The following is a 22317-nucleotide window of genomic DNA, read 5'->3' on the forward strand; positions in this document are numbered from 1 at the left end:
GCCCCTCCTTGGGGACCGTGCGCCTGGGCTCCTCTCTGGACACCTCTTGGGTCTCGGCGGAGGTACCGGGGAAGGCGGGGGCGGCAGGCGGACAAACAGTCCTGAACGGCTCGCTGGGGAACAAGACCAGAGACGCGATTTTCAGGCTGCAGACACGGGCTGGCGCGATGGGGTAACCCAGATGTGCTAGGGGTGCCCCTCCTTGCGCCGGATCCCCTAGATGCGCCCCCCACCCCTGCAGGCAGGGAGCGGGCGCCCAGATGTGGGGAGGGAGGTCAGACTGGCTCCAGGACCCCCCAGTCGCACGCAGTGACCCCGGGGTCCCCGTCCCCGGCTCAGGCACGTCTCGAACCCCGGGAGGACAAGGAAACTTTACCCCCGCCCGGGGCCCAGCGCAGCCTCCCCGTCCCCCTGGGCGCGCGGTCCGTCCCCGCTCATTCTCCCCGGCCCTTGCTCCCTCCTCCCTTCTCTCTCTTCGTCCCCTCCCCCTCCTCCTCCCCCCTCCTCTTCTCCCCCCTCCCCTGCTCCCCCTCCTCCCCGCTCCCCTGCTCCCCCTCCCAGCCGGCTGAGGCGGGCAGGGCCGGGCGGGGCCGCGCCACGGAGCCCACAGCCCGGCGCTCCCGGCCCCGCCGCCGCCGCACCGCGCCCCGCAGGAGAAGCCGAACCGGGCCCGGCGGCCGAAGCGGCCCGCGAGGCGCGGGAGGCATGAAGTTGGGCGCGCACTGGCCTCGGAGCGGGGGGGAGCCGGGAGCCGCCCGCATCTAGAGCCCGCGAGGTGCGTGCGCCATGGAGCTCGGGGGCCCCGGGGCGCCGCGGCTGCTGCCGCCGCTGCTGCTGCTTCTGGGGACCGGCCTTCTGCGCGGTAAGTTACGGGGCGCGGGATGGGCCCCCTTTCGCCCGCGTTCAGATGGCCTGGGACCCCCGGAGCCAGAGGAAGGGAGGCTCCTGACTGCGGTCCCAAGCCGCGGGTGCGCGCAACGGGGCGGCCGCGAGGCTCCCCATCCCCAGCCGTACAGGCTGCGCTTGCACCCAGGCTGAGCCAGGCGAGGAGGGAGTTAACCGCCGGCGAATGCGGAGGGCTGGGAAAGGGGGTTTCCGCGGGGTGTGGGGGTTCCGCTGCTATTTCAGGGCTGGCTCCAAAAGCTCGAACTTGAGCAGAGGTGGGGCCCCCTTCGCCCTTCCCCCACCCATCCAGCTAAATTTCCCTGAAGACCCCCATGCCTGCTTCCTCCGGTTTAGGGGATCAGAGGGGTGGCCTCTGCCCTTGGCGGCCCCCACCCACCTTTTCTGCAGGAAGAACAAGGTCGCGGGTGGGGACTCTGGGCTGGGAGTCAAGGCTCCCAGGGGTGTAGAACTGACCCCTCCCCCTCCCCAGTCCTGTCTGTGCTGCTCTCAGGCCAGCGGGACCCAGCAGGGAGGTGGAGGTCTCTCCCTCCGCCCAGACCCACCCCATGTGGCAGCGCCCAGGACAGGCAGGGAACGCCTCAGATCCTGGGGCCCGGGACCTGGAGCACAGATGGACCTGGGGCTGTGCTCCTCCAGAGCGACTCATCAAGGGCGTTCTGGGTCTGACCAAGAGCACGGGCAGGCTGGGGTGCGGAGGGGGCTGGCGCCTCGCTGGGGTCTGCATCTGAAACACTCCTCGGGCATCAGGGGATTGATGAACCACGGGAGGTTCCGTAGGAAGCCGTCGCTTTTGGGGGCCCGATCCTCCTTCCCCTTCCTCCCTCTTCCTGCCTGGGCTGGCCCTGCTGCCCTGTGCTCCCTCCTGTGCTGCTGTTACCCTCTAGTGTCCTCTGGTTCACCAGCTTCTAGAGGCACAGCCCTTCCCTGGAAGTCAGTGTGACAGGAGACCCAAAGCAGTCCTCCGACCATCCACTGCCTGGTTTTGTGGTGCGGTGCAAGGTGCTGGGAAGGCCTCTGTGGGCTGAGGGGCCTGGGAAGCTTCCCCGAGGAAATCACGATTACACCCAGGGGTGGGAGAGAGACGGAGGCCAAGGGAGGGCAGCGCATGCCACGCCCGGCACACACACAGGTCCTGGGGTGGGAAGTGCTCATGTGAGGAGCTGAAAGGAAGTGGATGTGGCTAAGCGTGCTGGGCAGGGGGCTGGGGCAGCCTGCACAGCTCCTGGACAGCTCCCCGCTCCTGTCCCGCCCGCACCTGAGCCACTGGCTTGCCTCTCCCCACAGCCAGCAGCCATGTGGAGACCCGGGCCCACGCCGAGGAGCGGCTCCTGAAGAAACTCTTCTCCGGTTACAACAAGTGGTCCCGACCCGTGGCCAACATCTCAGACGTGGTCCTCGTCCGCTTCGGCCTGTCCATTGCTCAGCTCATTGACGTGGTAGGTGAGGGCGTGGCCATCGTGCACTGTGACTGAGGTCACCCTGCAAGGAGCACAGGGGTCTGGGTGGGCAGAGGGGACACAGCCATCAACACTCCCTGTGGCTGTGAGTGTCTGGCCCGGGCTGGTACGCCAGAACGGCAGCCACCAGCTCTGCCCCGCCTGAGCCCCAGCCAGGGGTTGGTTCAGAGCATCCCAGCCTGGCCCTGCCCTTTCCTCCCCCTCAACGTGGGAACACTCCAAGTGGCCAGGTTCTCAGTACAGAGCCCAGGCACCTTCGGAAGCAAAGAACAGCAAAGGCCTTGCTTGGGGGTGTCGGGGCACGCTGTGACCTGGGAGCAAGAGGGACAACCGGCCGGGGCAGGGGCCGGGGCAGGAGCAGGAACTGTGGTGTCCCGGCAGCACCCCAACCTCAGCTGGCCCCAGAGGCCCCTCACCCACAAATCTGAAATGTGGGGTTTGGGGGAGTCTTGGGGGAGTTCTGTTTGTCTGAAGTATGTTTCCTTTCTGGTGGGGGGGGCCAGGAGGCTGCTGGGAGGAAGCCTACGCGTCCATCCAGGCCCCTGCAGCGTGGGCCAGTGCACATGGAGCCCCGAGGCGGGGATAGGAACCAGGAGGCTTCGAGGCTAAGAGAACTGAGCTGCAGGAGGCTCGGCCTCGTGCTCAGTTGAGATGCTTGGTTACCTACCCAGGCCTGAGCCAGACCGTCTGGGGGTCTCGGCAGCCCTGGGGGGGACGGCTAAGGGGCAGCAGAGACATTTCCACATTTCCCAGCCAGGCTCAGCCACTCCACATGGGGTGAGACCATCCCTCAGGGTATCTGGCTGGGTGGGGGTGCATAGCCTGGGGGCTGCCACCATGGAGGAGGGCAGGTTGGCAGGCCGTGGCCTCTGGGAGCTGACCCACTTGCGAGTGGGCAGCCAATGGCCAGCTGAGCTGCAGGGGCTTGTCTTCCACACTGGAGTCCGCCAGATCCAGCCCTGCTGCCAAATCCCAGCTCACTGGTCCAGGGAGGGCACCTCCACATGTGGAGGCATTTGTATGCTGTGGAGACCTAGCCCACACCTTGCCAGGATGCCAAGCCTGGGTCTGCCGCTGAGGGAGGAGCCGCCGGGTTGCAGGAGAATTTCCTCCCTTTGGGAGGCTGGTGCCATGCGTGTTGGGTAACCCTGGGCCTGGGGCCTGTGAAACGGGGTGAGGGCTGCTTCACTATCCCAGGCTGAGTGGGCCACACCCCAGGGGCTTTGGGAGGTGTGGGGAGCTGCAGCCACATTCCCGTGGACAGGCTGCTCAGTGGTGGCACTTGCCCGTGCAGGGCGGCGCACGGAGGCTGCAGTCAGCCAGCCCCGTCCAGGGTCTGCCACCCAGACCTCCACCCTCAGTGTCCTGGAACTGCCCCTGAGTGGCTCCTGTGGAGTGTCCCTGGCAGAGGCCCAGCCAGAAGACAATGCGGGTTGCACAGGCTTGGCAAGCCTGCTGAGGTTTGCAAACACAGCTGTAAAGTGGTGGCTGGCAGGGTGGCCGCTGGTGGCTGCGCAAGGCTCTGGGTCTGCCACCCTCCACCTGGCTGCCTACCTGAGCTTCTCAGGGCTCAATCCATGACTCCCTACACCACCACAGTGTCCCCAGTTTGCCCAGGAGACACTGAGGCCTGGAGCACACCCAGCACCAAGACTCCCAGAGCTGCCCACCCCTCTCTCCACCCTGCAGCCGGCTAAGGACTTACACGAACACGCACACGTGGGTGCTGACGCTCCTGGGTACCCAAGGCCGAGGGCCACTTGTGTGTAGAAGGGGCTGCCTGACACTCCTGGGTGCTGGCCCACGGCTGAGGGCTACGTGTAAGTGGAGGGGGCTGCCTTGTGTCTGGCCTACTCTGCCCGTCCCACCAGGGGCTGGGGACTCACCTGTGACCCCTTTGCGGGCTTGGACACTGGTTATAGATGCCATCACCAGGGTCTGTCCTGGGGTGTAGGGCTTGTGAGCTGCATGTGTGAGCTCAGGCCCCAGGACTGGCTGCAGAGGAGAGTCTGGAAGACCCAGTGCTTTTCCAACCAGCCCAGGCCAATGCTGAGTGGTGGTGAAATGTACAGTGTTGACCTGCCCTCCAGCTTCAAGGGCCCCTGAGAGCGACGGCTGCATGGGGGTAGGGCAGGACACCGGGCAGGAGGGCCAGGCCTGGCCACATGAAGCTGGTTCTGAGGACCCTGGAGCTTCCTCAGACACACGGGATGTGGTCCTGAGGGGATGTGGTCCTGTGGGGAGATATGGCCCTGCGCAGAGACATGGTCTGTGGGGACGTGGTCCGTGGAGACGTGGTCTTGTGGGAATGTGGTTCTGTGGGGACATGGTTCTGTGGGGACATGGTTCTGTGGGGACATGGTTCTGTGGGGACATGGTCCGTGGAGACGTGGTCTTGTGGGAATGTGGTCCTGTAGGGACATGGTTCTGTGGGGACATGGTTCTGTGGGGACATGGTTCTGTGGGGACATGGTCCGTGGAGACGCGGTCTTGTGGGAATGTGGTTCTGTGGGGACATGGTTCTGTGGGGACATGGTCCGTGGAGACGCGGTCTTGTGGGAATGTGGTTCTGTGGGGACATGGTTCTGTGGGGACATGGTTCTGTGGGGACATGGTTCTGTGGGGACCTGGTTCTGTGGGGACGTGGTTCTGTGGGGACGTGGTCCGTGGAGATGTGGTCCTATGGCGATGTGGTCTGTGGGGATGTGGTCCTGTGGGGATGTGGAAGGAGGTGGGTGGGGTGGGCTGGAAGGGGCTGGGGTGAGTGGCCCAGCTGCACACAGTGACCTTGAGTGACAGGTCCCACCTGCTCAGGTCATGAGGCACAGTCCTGGAGGGGCCACCCTGGCCAGCAGTGGAACCCACTTATGTACCAGGGGCAGCTGGCACATGGGGGCCTTGTCTGCAGAGGGGCTGCCCCCAAGGGCCGGGAGGGAGCAAGGCAGGTGGGCAGAAGGAGGCTCCCCATGCCCACCATACCTGTCCTTAGCTGGGCGAGCCTGTGAGGCCACCGACCTCCTCTCCAGTTTCCTGCTGGAGATGTTTGTGGCCTTGTCCCCACATCCCTAGGTCCCCTCAGAGTCCCCATCCTGGGCTCGGCTGCCTCCAGGGATGGGGCACTCGCCCCCTCCAGAGGTCGCCCGTCCACCATATCTCACCCTGGCCCTGTCCTTGTGCCAGTGGCTGTGGATGAGGAAACCCAGGGCCAGAGAAAGACACCAAGGGGTCACTGGCCCCCTTCCTCTCTCTGTGCCCTAGGACGAGAAGAACCAGATGATGACCACGAACGTATGGGTGAAGCAGGTGAGTGGGAGGGCACTGCCCTGCCCTGGCCCTGCCCCACCCTTGCCCTCCCCCACACCCCTCACCCTACTGCCCTGCCCTGGCCCTGCCCCACCCTGGCCCTGCCCCACCCCTGCCCTCCCCCACACCCCTCACCCTGTGGCCTCCCCCCGCCCCACCCCATCCAGGAGTGGCATGATTACAAGCTGCGCTGGGACCCAGCTGACTACGAGAATGTCACCTCCATCCGCATCCCCTCCGAGCTCATCTGGCGGCCAGACATCGTCCTCTACAACAAGTGAGTCCCCTGCAGGGTCTTGGTGGGCAGGGGTGGCCAGGGCCTGCCCCTGCCCAGACAGGGAGCTCCACCAAGGCCCAGCCTGGCCCAGCGGGGCCTATGCCAGCCCCATCCATGCCAGCCCAGGCCCAGGAAGGAAGAAGCAGGAGCAATAGAGAGACTGATGGGGGTTGAGGAGGGAAGGGTCCCCCTGGGCCAGCAAAGAGGCGGAGGGCATCCTTGGGTCTCAGCACTGGAGCGTCAGAGCCGGAGGGGCCTGAGAGTGGCTGTGGCACCTGGGCACGGTGTCCCTGCCTGGACCAGTCCTGAGGCCTGGGGGCTGGCTCCTGACCCCGGACATCTTTGCCCCCACCCTTGACAGCTGCAGGAGAGCCCTTTTGGGTTGGAGTGCTTTTCGCCATAAGACCCCATCCTGGGCTTTCTGGGAGAATAGTGTGGACCACAGGGTGCCCTGGAGAGGGGTGAGGAAGCCCCAGACGGTTCCCATGCCACTAGGGCCTCTGCTTTCTCTGCACACTCAGGCCCTGCCCAGGACACATCACACCAGGTCCCCAGCAAACAAAGCCTCGGGCTGGGCCAAGCCCGTGTCAGCCTTCTGGGAGGCCAAGATGAAGTCTGGTCATGGAAACGGGTTTTCTGTGCCTGGAAGCCAGGGCAGCGTTGCCAGGGATTGGCCGTGGCAGACGGTGGCCTCCAGAGGCTGCTGTCCTCCAACTTGTCCTTCCCGCAGATCTGTGCCGAGGGCCCTGCGCCCGGCAGCCAGCGCTCTCTGAGCTGAGTCCTCCAGGGACAATCTCTGGCCACGGGCTCAGGGCCTGGGCGCGGCAGGGTCGCAGCTCCCACAAACAAAGCAAATGGAAGCTCTTCCTCCTCTCCTGTCCCAACCATCTGCCCACAGCCCCTTCCAGGCCCCAGGGCGCCTGCCTGACCTACAAACCCTGCTATATGATTAAGAACGATTGGGCTCCTCTTCCAACTCAATTGATTCCAGTAATGGCAGTGGGAAGGGCCTCCACACGTGAAAGGAGGGCCAGACGCTTTTCCAGAGTGCATTAGGGGAGGTGGTCAGTGGTGAGTGGGTGGCGGGTGGTCTTCCCTTAGGACAGGCTCCCTGCCCCCTGCAAGCCACCTAGCCACCTAGCTCCCCGCCACCAGGACCGTGCACCGAATCCGCCTGTGTGACTCACAGGGACATATTTCAGGGAGAAGTGGAAACGCCCAGGATGGGCCAGGCAGAGAAGCTGCTCTCGGTGCCTGTACACAGCTCTCCAGGAGTGCAGCCCCCAGGAATGAAGCCTCTGAGGACCACAGCTCCCACTGTGACCTCAAACCCCCAGGACCACAGCCCCCCCGAGTACTGCAGCCCCCCCCACTTCCACAGCCTCACCAGGACCACAGCCCTCCAAAGTCTGCAGCCCCCACCAGGTTCACCGCTCCCCCAGGACCACAGGCCCCCAGGACCACATCCCCTCCCAGGACTTCATCCCACCCTAGGGCTACAGTGCCTCCTGCAGAACCGCAGCCCCACAAGGATCACAGTTCTTGCCTGACCACAGCCTCCTAGGACCACAGCCCCCCTGGGACCACAGCCCCCCTAAGACTACAGCCCCCTAAGACTACAGCCCCCCTAAGACCGCAGCCCCCTAAGACCACAGCTCAGGAGAGCAGGGGTTGCTGCACCCCATGTCCTCCTGTGTCTCCTCCTCACCATGGCCTGTGGGATGTAGTGGGGTGACCCCAGTTTTCTCTTCGGGGCTAGGGTTGTCACTGAGGCTCTCTCCGGACAGGACCCGGGGTTCTTGGAGTGGGCGCTGGTGCTGGGTCTGCTCCCACCAAGGAGGCCTGTTTCTGGGGCAGCAGGTGGCTGTGGCTGGTGGCTGGCCAGGCTGCAGGGTGGGAGGCCTCGGCCCTTCTCTGGGCTTTGGGCACCCCCAGTTGGGGGCCCTGCTGTCCATTTGGGGCTTCTCTAAGTTTGGCCCTTTGGGGCAGGAGCCCAGAAATCCCTGACCTGGACTGGGGTCAGGGTGGAGGGGACAGAGGGCCTCACGCCAGCCTGTGGGCCCTGGAGCAGGAACCTGGACCTGCTGGGCTGGGCGCCTCCTCAGACCCTGCCTGCTCCCAAGGTGCAGCTTTGTGCTGCGAGTCCAGAACCGGCTCACGGCCAAGTGGTTCAGCCCAAACCGGATTCTCCTCAAAGGCTCCCCAGAGGGCGGCTGGAGCCAGGAGTGGGCGGGGCAGGGAGCAGCAGTGACGCGGCCCAGGGGTGCTGTGGGACCTGAGGGCTGGGGGACCTGGCCCTGACCTTGTCCCGTTTCTTGTGGCGCAGGCAGAGGACGCTGAGGGAGGGGGGCCCTGCCCAGAGTGGCGCAGACCTGCACTGTTCCCTGGGCGTGGCCCTGGCGTCCCCTGCGTAGTGTGTGCTGAAAGGAGTAGTCGCCCGCTTGCCATATGGGAATCTTTTAATTTGTGCCTCGGAAGGTGGAGGGCATTGGTTTTTGGAGAGATGGGCTGGGGAGAGGGAGCAAACTTGAGCCTGATTCCACCCAGACTGACAGGTGGTGAAGCCCCGCCCCCCGCTGGAGGGACTCTGGGGAGCCAGGCTGTGCTGGGCTGGGGCTGCATTGAGATGCAGCTGGTGGCTCTTGCTGGGTCTTCCTCCTTCTGCAGCCGAGCGGCAGCCCAGCCAGTGGTGTTGGCTCAGGACCAGTTCAGGGGGGCAGAGGCTCAGCACCGACTGAGACCGTGGGGGGCCAGGTCTCCACGACCTGGAGGGCAGAGCTCCAGCAGCGGTGGCTCCATGAAGGGAGGGTCCCTGAGGGTTGGGAGGGAGGTTGAGGTGCAGGTCTGGCCCTGGGATTCGGGGGCAGGCACAGAGGAAGCTCGGGGAACAGTGGCCAGCTCTGCCCAAGTACCTGGGGAGGCCCTGGCCTTTGAGCAGGCTCTCAGGGAATGAGACAGAGGAGGGACGGGCAGGGGTCCAGGCAGCTTGGCAGAGGTGGAGCAGGAGGTGTGCGGCTGGGCAGCTGCTCACCTGGACGCGTCGTGCCCCAGCGCCCTCCACAGAGCTGAGCCTGGCCCCATGCCCGCCAACGCTGGGGATTTAATGGGGCCTCAGGCTTCCCATTGGTGGGGACTTCTGTGGGTGGGGGTGGGGGGTCGGCTGCTGCCTCCGAGAGCCTGGCTGCCTCAGCCCCGAATGTGCTCCTGCAGTGCGTCCCACCCAGCCAGCCACTGTCTATGGAACCGGGCTGGGGCTGGGAGCTCTGCCTACCGGGAGGAGTTCAAGGGACGTCAGCCCCTTGTTCCATGGCTCTGTTGCCCACCTGGGCCTGTGGACAGAACACCCACGTCCCCCAAGGCAAAAGAGAGCCCAGAGCCAGTGGCTCAGAGGTGGCCCTGGAACTGGGCAGTGCGTGTGCAGCCCCACTGCCTTGCCCCTGGTGCCCAGGGCACCTGTCCTTGCCTCTGTGGCCCCTGGTGTCCTCACGCTCACACACTGGGAGGTGGCCTCCAAGTCCTTGGGATTAATGGCAGAAGCTGGGTGAGGAATTCCCATGGAGGCCTGGGGTGCTGCTTGGAGGAGCAGGGACATGGGGATGCCGTGTGTCCTAGGAGGCGACGCTGGGAGACTAGCCCCATCCATGCGCCACTCATGGATAAGAATAATCACCAGCAGCAGTGATTATGTGTGTCAGGCACTCGTGGATCCCTTCCCGTTCTCTGAACCACGTGCTACCCCAGCTCAGGGTTGATAAACCGAGGTGCACGAGTCAGTGAAAAGATGAGCAGGGTACCCAGGCAAGGCCACCAGCCCTTCTATGCTCCTGTGACGTGAGAATGCCTCTGCGTGTGGGCGTGGACGTGGATGTGGGTGTGGACGTGGGCGTGGGTGTGGATGTAGGCGTGGATGTGGACATGGGGGTCTCACGCCCTTCCCTCTCTTCCTGCCCAGTGCCGACGGGGACTTTGCGGTCACCCACCTGACCAAGGCCCACCTGTTCCATGACGGGCGGGTGCAGTGGACTCCCCCGGCCATTTACAAGAGCTCCTGCAGCATCGACGTCACCTTCTTCCCCTTCGACCAGCAGAACTGCACCATGAAATTCGGCTCCTGGACCTACGACAAGGCCAAGATCGACCTGGTGAACATGCACAGCCACGTGGACCAGCTGGACTTCTGGGAGAGCGGCGAGTGGGTCATCGTGGACGCCGTGGGCACCTACAACACCAGGAAGTACGAGTGCTGCGCCGAGATCTACCCGGACATCACCTACGCCTTCGTCATCCGGCGGCTGCCGCTCTTCTACACCATCAACCTCATCATCCCCTGCCTGCTCATCTCCTGCCTCACCGTGCTGGTCTTCTACCTGCCCTCCGAGTGCGGCGAGAAGATCACGCTGTGCATCTCCGTGCTGCTGTCGCTCACCGTCTTCCTGCTGCTCATCACCGAGATCATCCCGTCCACCTCGCTGGTCATCCCGCTCATCGGCGAGTACCTGCTGTTCACCATGATCTTCGTCACCCTGTCCATCGTCATCACGGTCTTCGTGCTCAACGTGCACCACCGCTCGCCGTGCACCCACACCATGCCCACCTGGGTACGCAGGGTCTTCCTGGACATCGTGCCGCGCCTGCTGCTCATGAAGCGGCCGTCCGTGGTTAAGGACAATTGCCGGCGGCTCATTGAGTCCATGCACAAGATGGCCAGTGCCCCGCGCTTCTGGCCCGAGCCAGAGGGGGAGCCCCCCGCCACGAGCGGCGCCCAGAGCCGGCACCCGCCCTCACCGTCCTTCTGTGTCCCCCTGGATGTGCCGGCTGAGCCTGGACCTGCCTGCAAGTCACCCTCCGACCAGCTCCCTGCTCTGCAGCCCCCGGAAGCTGAGAAAGCCAGCCCCCACCCCTCGCCTGGACCCTGCCTCCCGCCCCACAGCACCCAGGCACCAGGGCTGGCCAAAGCCAGGTCCCTCAGCGTCCAGCACATGTCCATCCCTGGCGACGCGGTGGAAGGCGGCATCCGGTGCCGGTCTCGGAGCATCCAGTACTGTGTTCCCCGAGACGATGCCGCCCCCGAGGCAGACGGCCAGGCTGCTGGCGCCCTGGCCTCTCGCAAGACCCACTCGGCTGAGCTCCCACCCCCAGACCAGCCCTCTCCATGCAAATGCACGTGCAAGAAGGAGCCCTCTTCGGTGTCCCCAAGCGCCACGGTCAAGGCCCGCAGCACCAAAGCGCCGCCCCGGCACCTGCCCCTGTCCCCGGCCCTGACCCGGGCGGTGGAGGGTGTCCAGTACATTGCAGACCACCTGAAGGCCGAAGACACAGACTTCTCGGTAAGTCCTGCCCATGGCGGTGTTGAGCGCCTCTGGTCCAGACGGAGCCGGCGGATGCCCTCTGTTTCTGGTGCGTAATCCAGGAACCAGGCCCAGGCCCCAGGCTGCTTCGCTTTGGGGTGCAGGGCGTGGCCCCTGCTGCAGCAGCCTCTTCCCAAGCCTGCTACGTGGCCGCAGGTCCCAGGTTGAGCGGGGCAGGGGGCCCCGAGTGGCTGGCACAGGGTGGATCCCAGTGCCGTCTCTGGCTTTGGGACACAGTGGGCCCCGGTGGACGGCACGGTGAGGGGCCACAGGCAGCGTCCTTCCAGCACAGCACGGGGGCGCTCTGGGAACTCCTGCCCAGCAATGGCCAAGTCCCCAGAACGCAACGAGGCACTGTCAAGGCCCTTTTCCCAGAGCGCGCCTGTGCCTGCCCCGTAGGCCTCCCCGGGGCCCACTCTGTATCTGGGGCCTGGATGTAGGGGGCTCAGAGAAGATGGGATGGGATGGGCTGGTGGCAGGAGGAAGGATCCGGGACAGGGACACAGCCCCAAGACCATCAGCCCCACACGGCCAAGCTGGGGACGGGTGGGAGAGCCATGGGCTGGGGGCAGAACACTGGTCCCATGGCTAAGGCCCCCCGGGGCCCTGGGCCAGCCCACCTACCCTCACCCTCAAGCGCCAGGCACTGGCCGCACAGAGGCCCCAGGAGCCGCAGTCTCTGCTAAGTGACAGCCATGTCCGTGTTACCCGTGGCTGTGCAGTCTCCTACCCATTCCATGCAGGAGAGGCCGGGGCTGAGCCAGCTTTGCCTGACCCTAGCACCAGGTAGCTTCTCTGTTTCCTTCTGCAGACATTTACTGCCTGTCACACGGGGGGAGGCACAGGGGCCAGGGTCTACAAACAGGATAATGGGTGGGACGGGTGGGGCACACAGGTGGCCGGGGGTCTCAGCCTCGGCCGGGCAGCCCATGACGTCCACAGTGGCAACTCGGCATCTGTCCTGCCCATCCACCTGCTGTCGCTGGCACCTCCCGGCTCTTGTCCTGGTGCCAGGGCCTGGCACCCTCAGTGTGCCGCCTCCATCTGAAGGGGCCACCTCTGCCAGGACCCCAGAGCGCCATCCTCGATGGTTTATTCGGACGCATCTGGTGCCTGCCCCCACTAGCTGAGCGAGCCCCAAAGCGAGGGGCCCGTGCTCCATACCCCTGAGAAGTGAGGGAGTTGCTCGCCCCACATGCCACCCCACTGAATCCCAAGAAGCTGCAAAGCCTCCTGCAGGTTCCAGAACGTTCTGGGGTCGTAAGAGCAGCCTGGAGAAGCGTCGGGACCCTGCTTTGCTGCCAGCTCTTGAAGCGAGAGGCAGCTGTGCCCGGGCCGTGCCACCGTGGGGTCAGATGCTTTTAGGTGTTTGATCAAAGCGGCCCTGAAACTGGCAGTGGGTCTGAGCTCGGCGGTCAGTGTGGCCTGGGCCCCCTCCAGCAGCCTTCTCGGGCCGATTGCTGCTGCTGCCTGACCTGGTTCTGGGCTTGTGGGGAGCAGAGCTGACTTCACAGCAGCCGCCTGGGGGACAGAGGGAAGGCTTTGGTCTGCGGCTGTGTTTCATCTTCAGGGTGGATGCAACGCGGCACACAGAACCCGGGGAACTAAAGGCACATGGGAAAGGGCGAGAGGGCGGCCGCGTCCCTGCCCCCAGAGCCGAGGCCTGGGCAGGACTTTATTTATAAGTGACCCCGTTTGCCTTCAGGCTTCCTGTAAATAAATATGGCCATTATGGTTCAGTTTAACACCATCAGGACACCCGGGATTGCTATAAAAAATCAGAGCAGGAGGCGGCACTGTCCCCACAGTGGGCCCAGGCCCTCGCCGCACATCCCTCCCATCCCTCATCATCCACAGGCCTGGGACCCAGAACACCCTCATGGCCTGGTCCAGAGGCAGCTCATCAGCTTGGGGGTTGCCTCAGGTCCTTCTACACAGCAGAGCCAGAGATGGGATGGGGGAGCTGGGGACGCGGGAAGGGGGGGTCAGGGACGCAGGATGGGGGAGCCAGAGACACACAGGACGGGGAGCCAGAGATGCAGGACGGGGGAGCCAGGGACACGGGGGAGTCAGGGACGCAGGACAGGGGAGCCAGGAGACACACAGGAAGGAGAGCCAGAGACATGGGACGGGGGAGCCAGGGATGCAGGGGAGTCAGGGACGCAGGACAGGGGAGCCGGGAACACACAGGACAGGGGAGCCAGAGACACACAGGACAGGGGAGCCGGAGACACACAGGACAGGGGAGCCAGGAACACACAGGACAGGGGAGCCAGAGATGCGGGACGGGGGAGCCAGGGGCACGGGGGAGTCAGGGACGCAGGACAGGGGAGCCGGAGACACACAGGAAGGGGAGCCAGAGACATGGGACGGGGCAGCTGGGGCGAGGGCAGTGGCCAGCAGCATGAGTGCCTTGGGCTGCACACAGCGGCTGTCTGGAGAGTGGCTTCCCGACTCCAGGCCTGACCAGGCCACTGCCTATGCCCTCCCTAGGCCTCTGCTCCTGGGGGTCACCCAGGGTGGGGTCCGCCCTGCATCACCCCCAGGAGTGTGGGGTTAGAAGCCAGACCTGGAGCCGGAACCCGCTGTCCCCGTTCAGATATGGAACGCAGCCGCCCCTGAAGGCTTTGCGCCTCAGTGTGAAAACGGGACAGGCCAGGGGAGGCTCAAGTGAGAGACTGCAGATGGTGGCGGCTCTGCGGGCTCCGTGCGTGCTGCTCTCGTCCGCCCTCTGTGCCCCCACCGGGCCACATTTGCCCATCTGCAAAACGGGGAGGGGGATGGGCCCCTCCCAGCGCTGGTGAGCTGAGAGCAGACCGCTCACGGGGTGCCTGGGCCCCCCTCCCCCGTGCCCCCTTCCTGGAGCACAGGCCGCCTGCTGAGAGGTGGGGGCACACGGGGCATAGTGCAGAGCTTGTCTCCACAAGGGGATCTGCCCAGCCCAAATTCCCAGGGTTCCAAGGTCCTCCTGCCCCGCGCCGTGGTGATGCTGCCCCCCGCAGAGCACTGGCTGTCCCGTGCACCCCGATTCCTCCCCTTGGTGCAGGTGTGTGCCGGGTGCACCGGCAGCCATGGCTGCCTCGGGTGGAAGGTGGGAGGTGGAGAAGCCACCGCTGGCGGTGCCGGGGTCCTGAGGGCTCTCCCCGCCGGCGGCAGCGGGGCCGTGCTGGAGTGACGGCGTCTGTGCTTGCAGGTGAAGGAGGACTGGAAGTACGTGGCCATGGTCATCGACCGCATCTTCCTCTGGATGTTCATCATCGTCTGCCTGCTGGGGACTGTGGGCCTCTTCCTGCCGCCCTGGCTGGCTGGCATGGTCTAGGAAGGGACCGGGAGCCTGTGCGGCCTGGGGCTGCAGCGCACGGGGTCAGCGTCCATGCGGCCGGCCTGGGGCCGGGCTGGCTCCTCCCTGGACTCTGCGGGGCCACACGTTTGCCAGATTATCCTTCCTGTTCTGTGTCTGCTCTAAGACGGCCTTGGACAGGGACACGGCCTCTGCGGAGACCGAGTGCGGAGCTGCTTCCGGTCAGACTGTGGCCCCAGGAGGCAGTGGCTTGGAGCAGAGGCGGGGGTCGGCGCCTTCTACCTGCAGGACTCGGCCAAAAAGTCCAGTTCAAGAGTCTCCTGAGCTCCCCTGCAGATGGAACTCACTCCTCCCAGTCTCTCAGCAGACCTGGTGATGGTCCTGACCACCCCAAGGGGCCCTTGAAGGGACTTCACAGCCCTTCAGCCCCAAGCGCCCCGTCTTCTGGAGGCCCGACCGCCTCTCCCACCCACCGTGTCCTGCGTGTGGGCCTCAGCTTCTCCCCCAGGGTCTTCGGGCCTCTTGGGCCCCATGAGGGTGAGGCAGCAGCGCTCCAATCTGCTTCGCTAGGAGAGGGTCCAGGCAGGGATTGTGTTCGGTTGTGTTTTGGGTAAGTTAGTGAGAACTCAAGTCTTGTGCCCAAGGAGCCTTGGAGAACAGAGCTTGGTGGAGCTGGTCCTGCGTGGGGAGAATCGGGAGGCCCAGGCGGGACCAGCTCTCTGCTGGGCAGGCCCTCCGCGGAAGACAGGAACACCCAGCCCCAGCGAGTCTGGAGACCAGGGCTCTGCCTTCCAGGAGTAGGGCCAGGGCTCGGTGGCAGGTGGCCAGGGCTCCACAGGGGCCTAGTGGCTCCAGCCCCGGGGGTATTTCTGTGTTGTGATTCCCTGGAGCTGGGAGGGTCCCGAATGGAGTCCAGACCTGGGCCCTTGTTCCCCCGGGACCCTGAGAGTTTCCACCTTGGTGCACAGCCCGGGAGATCTGCCCTGGGCTCTGGGTTCGGGAAGAAGGACTTCCTGCTACAGTAGCTGTGGGGAGCTGGTGGGGGCATCCCTGAGGACCTCCACCTGGAAGATGCTGGGACCCTCAGGGCAAGAAGTCCCTGAGAAACCTCATGGGGGTCAGGGAGCCCTGGGGTTTCCACACAGGCCCGCGCCCTCTGTCCTGGCAGGGCAGGCAGAGCTAAGCAGGGCGTCACCCCCGCAGGCGGTACCCAGAGGTGGGGGAGGCCTGAAGTGTTTCCAGGCACGGCCCTGGAGCCCGGCAGTGCACCCCCTGAAGATGGCGCACCTGGCAGCCCCCCAGTGTCCCCAGGGGCACACTTCCCCTGGGGGGTGGGCACAGGCTGCCCCACCCGTCCATGATTCCAAGGGCCCAGAGGGGCGGGGCCAGGATGGCATGTCCCCTGCCTGCGAGTGACATCGGTTCAGGAGAAGGGCAGTCAGGAAGCCTCCTGCTGAGTGGTCCACATTCTGCTGCCCCCAGATCCCATCCAGCCTGGGGCGAGGCTGGGGTTGGGCCCTGCGTCCCACTGTGTCTCATCCCTCTGTCCCCGAGCCGAGCTCTCCTGGGCCAGGGTTTGGTCAGGAGGTGCCTGAGAGCCGAATGAATAATTGAGGTTAGGAACCCGGCACGCCGAGTGCCCCGGAAATGCCGCTGTGTCCCCGCGGGCAGTGACATGAGTGGGGAGGAGGCTCAGGCCCACATTGCCCACACCTGCCTCTGAACTGCTGCTGGTCACCCCCACCCCGGGGTGCCTGTGACCGGGGTCCTGAGGCTGGGGCTCTTGTGCCAGGAGTGGGTGGGACGCAGAGACCCTCCTGCCAAATCCTGGGCATCCCCAGCCCCCCGGCCCCTCTCACATCCCCTGTGTATTCAGGACCCCATCTGCTGAGCTCTGACCTGCTCCTGCTCTGCCATCAGCCCCTGCTGGACCCTCAGCCAGAGCTCCTAGGATGCGGAGAGACCCCGGACGGCCAGAGCACCCAGGATGCAGGGAGACCCTGGGAGAGTGAGGTCATCCCAGGGCCATGGAAGCTGGCAGGAGACACTGGTCTCAGAGGAGGGAGAGAGACGCAGATTTCAGATTTAAGAAGCCCGATCCACATTGCATAAGTGGATCCAGCTGCCAGATGTGTGGGCAGCTGCAGGGAGCGGCCGGGGGTGCTGGGCCCAGCTGCGGCTGTTCTTTTCTGGGTCAGGAGCGGCTGTGGAGTGGCTGGGACGCTCCTGCCGGGGGACCCTCCTGCCAGGGGACGCTCCTGCCGGGGGACCCTCCTGCCGGGGGTGGCTGCTTGCCTGGGGGAAGACCCCTTTCCCTTTCTTTTTTTTCTGAGGCTCAAAAAAAAAAAATCTAAATAAAGCACTGTATTCCCACCACGCCAAATTAACCTTGACAACAATGTTGGCGTACTTGTGTCCAGAGTGTTTTTATTAATTAAGGTAAAATTTACACATGGCGAGATGCACGCTCTTCAGTGGAGGCCCCAGCCCCGAGAAGGTCCCTCCAGCCCTTCCTATCGGCGTCCCCTCCCCATCTGTGGCTCTGACTTAAGCACGGTGGATTGACCTCTCTGGCTCATGACCTTCAAGGAGTCAGAATCCTGCAGTTGGAGCCCTTGATGTCTGGCTTCTTCATCCTGTGACTTAGAGCTTCATCCGTGCTGTTGTGTGTGTCCGTAGCTCATTGCTGTCTGTTCCTTCGTTTTTAATTGTGAGCGGTGTTCTTCTGTCTGAATAAATGAAGACGCAGTTTGTCCATCACCTGTTAGTGGACTTTGTTTGCAGCTGTCGGTGATTAGGAAACGAGGTGCCGGTGTGTGCACGGCACTCTATCCGTTATGCATGTTTATTTTCTGTATGTTAATGTTTTAACATCTTTCAGACCCAGGACTGCTCCTCCTATGGCCAGTTAGTTCCCGGGGGTGGACAGCTTGCCCAGAGCCCACCTTACCGGGGCTGTGTCCCCTGACCCCCTATCAAAGTCTCACACTAAGCCAGTGTTTCCCCACCCTATGCAAGCCAGGGACCAGGCAGCGGGAGACACCACTGCAGCGCAAAGCCTGCGGGGCATCGGCCTCTAATGCGGTTGCTCATGCTACTCTGCCCCCTCCTTCCGTAGGGATCTTAGGCCCTGGCCAGGGCTTCACCACCCCCCTCTGCCTCCGGACTGGCCTGGGTGCTTCCTGTGTGGCTTGGCCTGGGGTGACGTGGCCCCCTCCCTCAGGTAAGTGTGAGTAATCTCTCAATGGCAATTGGCCTCTGGAGTTGTCACTCAGGCTCACTTGTAAGTTAAGGCCAGGACACTCCAGGGCACGTAGCTGTTGCAGGACTGCTGGGTTAGCAGGTGCCCCCCCGGAGCAGCGGCGGCTTCGGGTCTCTAAAGTGGCTGAGTCCTTTCACTTTGCACCAGAAATGCTGGATCAGGCAGCACACACAGCGCCGGGGGACGCAAGCCCAGCCAGCCCCACAGACCAAGTCCTGCCGACCGTGTGGCCCGCTGAGCCCAGGTGCGGCTGCCCGGCTTCTGCAGGAAATGCCTGCCAAGCCCTGGAATGTGCTCCCAGTGTGTGCACAGCCTTCAATGAATAAAATGCACCGTCACCACGTGTGCTGTGCTCTGCCTTTTCTATTCAAGTTTCTTCTATTTCAATCTGCAGGAAAGGCTGGGTGCGACCCACAAAATTGATTTCTTGACCCATGGTTGGAAGCTTGCTGCTTAGGATGGAACATCTGGCCGTGGGATTGTTAGGGGTTTGCACTGGGTTTTAGGAGATTGTGCCAATGTGCCTTCCATGTAACTGTGCTGTTTACACTCCAGGTCTGCAGACAGGCGCTCCCGTTGCGCTAATCCACGCTGGCATTTCTTGGCATTTGCCTGCCTCGCCGGGTAACGTACACAGCGTGTGTATGAATCCTCAGCGGCATGACAAGGCATTTTCTTTCACAGACTGAATATGCGCATAGAGCCAGCGCCCAGGAATCCCCTGCCCAGCCCGGCCAGCCACGACCCGCCCAAGGTCACCCAACACCTCTGCCCGGCGTTGCCTGGCCCTGGGTTCTGTGCATGGCCGTGCCAGGTGTGCCCTTCTGTCGGCTCCCGATCCGCTGCGCGGCCACTGTGCTGCGGGCTCCACCACGTGGCTCCACCATCTTATTTACCCGTCGCCAGCTTGGGGCTGCTGTGAACAGACTTTGGCACCTATGTGCTTCCATGGGAGGCTGACCCAGGAGCTCCCGCTCAGCTGTGGGAAGGAAGGGCGTGTGGTCGCCTCAATGAGCTGCTGATGAAGGGTTTGCCAACGCGGTTGCATCGACGCCATGAGTGACCATGGCCTGCGACAGCTGTCAGGAGGTCCTGAGGACACATACCCAAGGTGGTGGGGCGCAGCCTGGTTTTATAGATTTTAGGGAGGCATGAGACGTCAATCAATACATCTAAGAAAGACATTGGTTTGGTTCAGAAAGGTGGGACAGTTCAAAGCAAATTCAAACATTTTCTGGTTGACCATTGGCTGAGTTTGTCTGAAGACCTGGCACCCATGGAAAGGAATGTTCAGGTTGAGATAAAGGATTGTGGAGGCCAAGTTTGATTGGTGCAGAGGAAGCTCCCAGATAGCAGACTTCAGAGACAGCAGGTTGTGAAATGTTTCTTCCTGGACCGAAAAGGGTGCCTGGCTCTTAGTTGATTATCTCCTGGATCTGGAAAGGAAGGAAGACAAAGGGGAAGGGGGTTCTCTACAGAATGTGGGTTTTTCCCACAGGAGACTTTGCAGGGCAATTTCAAGGTACGGCAAGGAAATATATTTTGGCGTAAAACTTTTTTTTTTCCTTGTCTCATAAAGTTACACCAGAGTGAGACTGGAAAGTAAGTCACGATATATAGGGTCAAGTAAAACACATCTGGTGAGAATGGATGGTTTGTAGGGCATGACTCCCCAGATCTCTTTGATAGAAATTTGGGCAAGATAAGAAATCAGAACTTAGTCCTTGGGGTATTCATCCAAGCTGTTGAGTGTACGTAATTCACTCCCCTTTATGGATATGATGTAATTCACTCCTCTTTATGGATATGACGTAATTCACTCATCTTTATGGATATGATGTAATTCACTCCTCTTTATGGATATGATGCAATTCATTCATCTGTGTGGATATGATGTAATTCACTCGTCTTTGTGGATATGACGTAATTCACTCGTCTTTGTGGATATGACATAATTCACTTGTCTTTGTGGATACGATGTAATTCATTCATCTGTGTGGATATGATGTATTTCATTCATCTGTGTGGATATGATGTAATTCACTCGTCTTTGTGGATATGATACAATTCACTCATCTTTGTGGATATGATGTAATTCACTCATCTTTGTGGATATAATGTAATTCATTCATCTGTGTGGATATGATGTAATTCACTCTCTTTATGGATATGACATAATTCACTCGTCTTTATGGATCTGCTGCAATTTGTTGAGTAATCAATGGACATGTGGATTGTTTCCAGTTTGGACCTGCTCTGATTAAAGTGACTGTGAACATTCATGTGCAGGCTTCGTGCAGACACCTGCTTTCATTTCTTTGGGGCAAATACCTGGTAGAATTGCTGGGGGCATAGGATTGTTGTACTTTTCTGTTTTTGTTTGTTTGTTTGTTTTTAGATGGAGTCTGGCTCTGATGCCAGCCTGGAGTGCAGTGGTGCGATCTTGGCTCATTGCAACCTCCGCCTCCGGAGTTCAAGAGCTTCTCCTGCCTCAGCCTCCTGAGCAGCTGGGACTACAGGCGCGCACCACCATGCCCAGCTAATTTTTGTATTTTTAGTAGAGACGAAGTTTCACCATGTTGGCCAGGCTGGTCTCGATCTCTTGACCTCAGGTGATCCACCCGCCTCGGCCTCCCAAGGTGCTGGGATTACAGGTGTGATCCACCGCGCCCAGCCTGTACTTTTCTCTTTGTGAGGAGCCCCGACGTTGTTTTCCAGGGTGGCTGGAGCATCCACACGCCCCGACATCCTCACCAGCACCCAGTGTCTTAGCCATTGCAGCGACTGTGATTTTCACATGTGCCTCCCTGATGATGATGTTGACCATTTTACGCGCTTACGAGCCACTCGTGTGTCTTCTTTTTGTGAAGGATCTGTTGAAATATTTTGCCCATTGTTTTATCAGATCATCTGCTTTTAGTGAGTTGTAGGAGTTTTGTGTACATTCTGGATGTAAAACCTCCATCCAGGTCAGAGTATGTCCTCCCTGCCTCCGACAGCCCTCATTCTCTTAATGCTGTCTTTTGAAGAAAAGCTTTGAATTTTGACAAAGTGTCATTTTTTCCTTCTGTTTGTTTTAATGGTTAGTGCTTCGTGTGTCCTGTTTGAGAAGCCTTTGCCTACTCCGAGACTGTAAATGTGATCTTCTGTTTTTTCCTTTTGGAAAGTGTAGTTTTGGTTTTGGCGTTTAGGTGAGAGTCTTTGAATTAACTGTTGTGTCTGGTGTGAGATAAGGGTGGAGGCTCATTGTTTGAGCACCGTTCCCGTGGACGTGGCTGGAGACAGTGTCTCGAGCGTGTTGCCCAGCTCTGTGGCTGTTACTGGCCCAGGACTGCTGCATCACGGCTAGAAGCAGAAAGCTGCATGTCGTCTTTAAATGCCATTTGGAGAATTCATCCTTCGATCAGTGAAAGGTATTGCAGTTTCTACTACTGTGGGATATATTTAGGCCATCTCTGTGGTTTTTTGTTGTTGTTGTGGAAATACGTTCCATCCCTTCTGTGGGAGAAAACTGGTATAGTCAGCTGCTCTGGAAGCTACACCTTCCCTGGTGACTGCTCCTAACTCAAAACAAGCATTTATGTTTTTCAAGAGCTTAGTATATTGATCTGAAAAATGCCTCCCACCTCCAGAGAAAACAAGTACCCCGGCGTGCCTTCAGGGACTCTGGCCTCCCACACACCAGCCACGTTGGAATAACCTAGAATTTCAGCTCTGGATTGCCATAGACATGATTTGTCTGGGATGAAGCGCTTGATTATTTGGTCCATAGTGAACTTTACTAAGTTTTACACTTGCTGTGGGATTTTCCCAGGTATCTGGTACGATTTCTGATCATTTTCCTTTTTTTGCAGAATACTTCTTCCAGTGGTATTTTCAGAGAAAATCTTGGGTGAGACTCCTTCTGACACTCTCTGGGATTCAGAATGTATTTTTGTCTCATTCATTTAAGTGACAATTCTCTGGACATGAAACGCAAGCATGTTTTCTTGAACCCTGTGGAGCCGCCGTCCCAGTGTCTCCTCTGCTGGCCCCTGGTTCTTCTGTAGTGTGGGCTGCAGGTTTTCCCTGGAAAGATTTCTATTTTTTTTTCTTTTAACTGTGTGTCATCCTAGCACGTGGGGCTATGCTAATCTTCTCTGTATCGTTCCAATTTTAGTATATGTACTGAAGATTTTTAAAAGACTGTTTTTCACCGTCATCATTATGTACTGCATTATATATGGCATTGAGGAACCTAAGGGTAGATTTAAAAATTTATTCCATTCGACATTCTGAGATCTTACATCTTTCTCTAATGCACAAATCTTCAGAAAACCCAGTTAGTTCAACCTTTCCCCCTCCTCTTGCTGTTTCTTCCCTCGTAGAGCCCCCATGGTGTGGGTGCTAACACTTAACATTTCTGTTTCCTTTTTATCTTTTCCCAAAGCCTCCCAGGAGATGATGTCTCAGATCCGATCTTA

The 22317-nt window shown here is 61.0% G+C and overlaps 1 protein-coding gene and 1 pseudogene across 4 annotated transcripts; one reads left to right on the plus strand and one right to left on the minus strand.

The window, feature by feature from the left end:
* Window positions 1–610: 610 nt before the first annotated feature.
* CHRNA4 (cholinergic receptor nicotinic alpha 4 subunit) lies at window positions 611–16991 on the plus strand. 4 transcript variants are annotated; one of them, XM_055265420.2, is made up of 6 exons: window positions 611–862; window positions 2191–2342; window positions 5622–5666; window positions 5834–5943; window positions 9896–11270; window positions 14485–16991. In XM_055265420.2, the coding sequence occupies exons 1-6, from the start codon at window positions 787–789 to the stop codon at window positions 14608–14610; spliced, it is 1884 nt and encodes a 627-aa protein (XP_055121395.2). In that variant the 5' UTR covers window positions 611–786; the 3' UTR covers window positions 14611–16991. The 4 variants fall into 4 exon arrangements, with proteins under 4 accessions (XP_055121395.2, XP_063489617.1, XP_063489616.1 ...); XM_063633546.1 differs by lacking the exons at window positions 611–862; window positions 2191–2342; window positions 5622–5666 and adding an exon at window positions 7146–7297 and having other exon boundaries at window positions 5878–5943; XM_063633547.1 differs by lacking the exons at window positions 611–862; window positions 5622–5666; window positions 5834–5943 and having other exon boundaries at window positions 2243–2342.
* Window positions 16992–21926: 4935 nt separating this feature from the next.
* LOC129474992 (uncharacterized) lies at window positions 21927–22040 on the minus strand (annotated as a pseudogene).
* Window positions 22041–22317: the final 277 nt, after the last annotated feature.

The sequence above is a fragment of the Symphalangus syndactylus genome, chromosome 24 (genome assembly GCF_028878055.3).
Source record: "Symphalangus syndactylus isolate Jambi chromosome 24, NHGRI_mSymSyn1-v2.1_pri, whole genome shotgun sequence".
Taxonomy (NCBI): Eukaryota; Metazoa; Chordata; class Mammalia; order Primates; family Hylobatidae; genus Symphalangus; species Symphalangus syndactylus.